General features: G+C 40.6%; 1 protein-coding gene across 4 annotated transcripts in view; it reads right to left on the reverse strand.

Annotated features, from left to right (window-relative positions):
* The window catches only part of CFAP61 (cilia and flagella associated protein 61), a 302,253-nt gene that overhangs the window by 285,694 nt on the left and 10,559 nt on the right, over positions 1 to 6,000 (reverse strand). For all 4 annotated transcript variants that reach the window (XM_017541511.2, XM_017541510.2, XM_037743091.1 and 1 more), the window contains one exon: positions 300 to 450. In XM_017541511.2, the coding sequence (XP_017397000.1) occupies positions 300 to 450 (151 nt within the window). The remainder of the gene's footprint in view (positions 1 to 299; positions 451 to 6,000) is intronic.

The raw sequence follows: 6,000 nt of genomic DNA on the forward strand, positions 1-6,000 counted from the left end.
GGAGCACAACATGAGACCAGGAAGTACACATCTGACACTTGCACTAATTCCTCCCCTGCCCTCATTAGTGGAGATGATCTGGGCCTTGCCAGCGGCTGCAGACCTGGCTACTCCCTGCCCTTTCCTATCCCTGCCGGCACTACTCTCAGCCGCCATTCCTCCCCACCAGCTCCCTTCACTTTTAACTGTCATGATGTCATACACTGCTCAGTCCAAAACGTGGAAGGGCATAATTACAAACACAGGACTTCCCCTCAAGTTTCAGCATGTTCTAATAAGCACTGGATGCAATTTCTTACTGTGCATGGGATATCACTGTCCAGCTCCCGGAACACGGACACCCAGTCATCCTGCTTGGCAACATTCCAGTTGGGGTAGTCCAGGAAGGTGGCCTGAGCCATGATCTCCTCCTTGTCATTGCAGAGGGTAACAGCAAGGTTTGCCTTTTCTCTGCAGAAATGATTAAAATTGCAAACATGAACAAGATTACAAAACGTAAGGTAGGGACATGTCACTTTGTTTCCTCAGGCTACTGGAGCTGAGCAGCCACTGCATGAGGTCTGATAATGCAAAAGGTGGGAATGATATTGCAGCAACTCTGGGGTACATCATTCAGGGCAAGTGGTCCTGTCAACTAAACTTGTATTTAAAATTACGTTTCATTAGAAAGGTATTACATTTATGATATTGAGTATCTACTACCTTTCCCTTGTAGACTGGCTAGGAAGATACTTCACTGCACAACTTTCCCTAACCTCTCCACGTTGACAATACCACTGTGATGGCCTAAACATATATGGTTAGGATGGCCAAGTGTCCCTCTTTACCCAGGACTGGGAGTGCCCAAGATATAGGACTTTCATGGCTTAAACAATGTAAGTCCTGGGCAAACTAGGATGAATGAGTTACCTACGCACAGTGGTAAAGCTAAGAGTTTAGCTCCATCTCGGTTACCATTCCTGAGCAATTCCTCCAAACTGTGAGTCCATGTACCTGGGCTTATTGATTCATTCATACGGAATCTGGGCACCCGGGATATCACCTACCCACGTGCAGAAACGGGGACTCTCAGGGGTCTTGCTTAAGCTAAGGTAACCCAGGGAGTTAAAGCGACGGGAGGAGAAGCAGGCCTTCCAGTCTTATTCTGGTGGTTGTCTCAGAGGGGCTATCTTGACGATCACTCCCAACTGCAACCCTGTCTTGTGGCTCATCAAGGCAGCAAGACTTAAAGACACTTAAAGGCAGCATATAGTTTACCACACCAAGAACCATTTGTGCATAAATTTAAATGCATTTTTTACTTTCTCAGTGAAATGAAATCTACTGGCATCTTAAGTTGGAGGAAGAAATAATTAAACATTCATTCAAAACACAAATAAGGCAGCAGTTACCCACATTTCTCTTGAGAAGAACAGGAAGAAGCAAGCATATAACTGGAGGAAGAAGTGGAGACGAGATGACGGGGTGGACAGAAAGTGACATGGGCTTTCCAGGTATGTTTTTATCACAGAAGGAATACATTGTCTGTGCAGACAAGAACGAGAAAATCTAAGCAAGAAGAGAAAAAATACAGAATTTGGAAAATCACCTTTATACCCACCTTTCATAGATAACCAACCACTGTCAATACTTTGGTTTCTGTCTCTCCAGACTTATTTTTTATGAGGGTAACTATATATTGAAATGTACATCGTGTGTTTTTAAAACTGAAATCTGGCCAAGCACCGTAGCTCACGCCTGTAATCCCAGCATTTTGGGAGACCAAGGTGGCCGGATCACTTGAGGCCAGGAGTTTGAGACCCGCCTGACCAACATGGTGAAACCCCAACTCTACTAAAAATACAAAAATTAGCCGGGTGTGATGGTACACACCTGTAATCTGTCAGCTACTTGGGAGGCTGAGGCAGAGAATTTTGCTTGAACCCGGCAGGTGGAGGCTGTGGTAGGCAAAGATCACACCACTGCACTCCAGCCTGGATGACAGAGCAAGACTCCATCTCAAAAAATAATAATAATAAATAATAAAAATTTTTTTAAATGGAATCCCATAACCTATACTATTTGTAGCCTGCTTTTTCCCACTTGACAGTATACCCTTTTACTAGAGCAGTTCACCAAACAGCAGTCTTTCACACATATGCACCTCCTGTATTTTTTTCTTTTCATTCTTTTTTATTTTAGCACCTCACTGGGGCTTGAGTATTTTTTTCTTTAAATCAATTTACTTTGGGCTTAAAATTTTAATAGGAAGTTTACATCATTACCATAAATGGAAAACCATTATCTCTTGCTATAAATAGAAGGTAACTATAAAAATAAAGATGTCACATTCAAAACAAAAAATTTTTCCTGCATGCAGCAAGTGAAACCCCGCTGGGTGACACCAGATGTATGAGCATCTTTGAGAAACATTGTGCTGGGGATATCAGTCTCAGTGCCTACAGCCTCTGTCCCATCTCACAGGAAGTCACAGCAGCCATGTATGATCACACTCCTCAGTGACAGAGGAATGAACCAGGACTGTACCTGGCCCAGGGGCCCCATGAAAGCACTGGCTATCAAGGAAAGGAGGTGGTAGACTGTCCCAGCTTCCTAGAATACAGTATCCACACGGGGCTGTTTAGCAGGAGGATGCAGCCCCACTACTTCTCACTGAACCCTTCACCTCCTTCTACCTCTAAGGCATCTCCCTCCAGCTCTTGGTCTTCTGGGCTCCTCTGCCCCAGACTCCCAGAGTCATGATCTATGGTACCAAGAAAAGTGCTCCCTCTAAACCAGATGAGAAAATGCACAAGACACTATACACGTCAGCTCTGACAGTGGTGACAGTAGGGAGGAGGAAGTGGGCAAGAACTTGGGACAGGGCAGTCACCATGCCCTCAGGGAAGCAAAAAACAATGTGTTCCCAGAATCCAACTCTAACGAAATGCATTTATCCAACGGAACCTCAGGATGGTGGCTGGATTCTACAGTACAATTAGCACAATACCATACCACATAGACATTAAAGACTCAAAATGCTTTTGTGGGTTGGCCTGGGAAGCCACGCATGAATTACTTTGTTTCAACAGGAAAATGCACTACAATTTCCAAGTAACCAAAAAGTAACTTTTATAGCTTTATCCTTTTGTGTATACAATTTCCACTCCTTATTACCCCTTAGCCACTAGATCCACCATGGTACAGACAAAAATCATCATGGGAACAAAGGGAGAGAGGAGGAGGAAAAGGTAGAGGGAGAAGGTATATTTTTTAACATTGAATTTGAAACTGTTCTTTGTAATAAGCCAAATCCAAACTGAAGGAGCCCTATCAATACACGCACACCCACATATGTATTTCACACAAAATGGAAATTAGAGCTCTTTTCATTAGAGCAATTCATTTATTCAACTGCTTTAGGAAAATTTCCAAGTATAGCCAAAACTTATTTTCCTTAACTATACTTGATAGGAATCTTAGTGAAACAGCATTTGCCTTTTCTGCTTGATTTACTAATACCACCACACAGAAACCTCAGAGCTTCCTCACATCCACTGTGCATGAACTGCAGCCTGAGCACAGTTTTACCCCTCATCGCCACTGTGCTATGTGCACTGGACGCAGGGGATTCTTTTAGCCCTTTCCCCACTCATCTGCCATGCCCAATTGGCTCATTTTCTGCCCTAAAATTTAGCTGGATTTTTAGGTGAGATCAGTTTTATTCATTTCTATATCTCTGTGGCCGAACAGGCAGTGAATAAAACAAAACCAAACACAGAGGCCACAAAAGAACCACCTTTTTTTTTTTTTTTTTCAAAATGTCTATAAATCATTAAGCCTTGCAATTGGCATGGCCAGGGGACAGGAGCTGCCTAATATAAACAATGAAACACTGCATGGCTTTAGTAGCAGCTGCTTTGGAAGCTTCAGGACATGGATGAAAATTTAAATTTGCTTTTATTTCTGAAAATATGCTGGTTTCCAAGGTAGACTGCAACCTTTCAGTTATAAAGATCTCATTTTAACTTTTTAAAAAATGTTTGGGGTCTGAGCAAGGGGAAGGCTAGAGTTACTGAGATAGGGAAAATGTGGGAAGAGTAGACTGAAGGCAGGTGAAGACCATGCTAGGTTCGAAGTGCCTACTAGGTATCCAAGAGTTGGCATTCACCAGGAAGCTGGATAAATGAATTTGGAATCCAGGAGGTTCTGTCATCGATGTTAAATGTTTTTCACATTTATATTATAAATTCACCCAGAATTAATTTTTTAAAGTTTTGTATTACACGAGGTTGGTTATTTTCTTTTCCATGGGAATAACAAACTCTCCCAGCACCATTTATTGAGTGGCACATCCTTTCCCCACAAAGCCATCATCAAATTTTCACATAGATATGGGTCTGTTTCTGGGACCTCTATCCTGGTCCATCTGTCTTTTGTCGGTTCCCTGGAAATTGCCACAGTCCTGATTACTATACCTACCATGAGTATCTAGTTGGCAAGCCTCTCCACTTTATTTTTCTTCCTTCAGATTATCCTGAACCTTTTCTTCCCCGTATAGATTTAGATTCATTAAGTTTTACAGATAAGATTTTGATGGGGATGGGGGAAAACTGACTTCATGATTTGAATGTTCCTGTCCGAAATGTGGTATATCTCTTGATACACTGCAGTCCCCCCACCTATCTGTAGTTCCGTGGCCCATAGTTTCATAGCTACCTGCAGTCAACTGCAGTTAGAAAATACTGAATGAAAAATTCCAGAAATCAACAATTTATAAATTTATAATTGCATGCCACGCTGAGTGGCAAGATGGAATTTCACGCCATCCCACCCCATCCTGCCCAGGAATTGTCCAGTAGATCCACACTGTAGATGCTGCTGCCCATTAGTCACTTAGCATTAGATCTCATACTGCCCTCTGTTACCAGATTGACTGTCACTACATCACAGTGCTTTGGTTCAAAGTACAGGAGTAGTGATGCTGGCAATTCATATATGCCAAAGAGAAGCCATAAAGGGCTTCCTTTATGTGAAAAGGTGAAAATTATCAACTTAATGAGAAAAAATAAATTGTATGCTGAGGTTAAGATTGAGGGTAAGAAGAAATCTTTAATCCGTAAAATTGTGAAAATGGAAAAAAAACATTTGTGCTAGTTTTCCTGTTGCACCTCAAACTACAGAAGTTATGGTCACAGTGCATGGCAAATGCTTAGTTAAGATGGAAAGGCCATTACATTTGTGGGTGGAAGACATGAACAAAAGTGTGTTCTGACTGAAAACAATTAGATGTGGTACTACCCTCAGTTTCAGGGGGTCCTGGAATACATTCCCTTCAGATAAGGGGCGGGGCTACTGTATTTAGGCTTTCCTTAATGTCTTTCAATAACTGACAATTTACTCCAGAATGAGCTTGGAACTACTTTGCCTGTTGTATACTAGGTACTTTATATTCTTTGGCATGGGTGTAAATAGTAAAATATTTTCTGTTCATTGTTAGTATACAAAAATGCAATGGGTTTTTGTTCAATGACTTCATAGCCAGCAATTTTAAACTTCTGTATTAATTCTAATAAATATTCCTTCCAATTTTCTAAGTGGAGAATATATCACCTGCAAAAAAATGACAATTTTGTTTCTTCCTTTCAAATCCTAATGCATTTCATTGCTTCTTTCTCTTACTGCAAGAGCTAGGATCTCATGATAGCAGGCATCCTTCTATATTACACAGGGATTATTTTAATATTTTATCATTACATATGGTGTTTTTTCAAAGTTTTTATGCATATGTTATGAGACTTCTCTTATGTTCTTATTAAGAATTATTACTAAGAATGTTGCATTTTATCAAATGATTTTATCTTTGTTTATTGAGATGATTACATTTTCTCCTTTGTTAATTTGATGAATTAGGCTAATCAATTTTCTAATATTAAACCAACCTTGAATCCTATGATCAATCATAATGTATTATCTTTTTAGTTCATTATTAGATTCTTTTCCTAATTTTTTTTTTTTTTT

This window comes from Cebus imitator, unplaced genomic scaffold (assembly GCF_001604975.1).
Source record: "Cebus imitator isolate Cc_AM_T3 unplaced genomic scaffold, Cebus_imitator-1.0 Scaffold134, whole genome shotgun sequence".
Lineage (NCBI taxonomy): Eukaryota > Metazoa > Chordata > Mammalia > Primates > Cebidae > Cebus > Cebus imitator.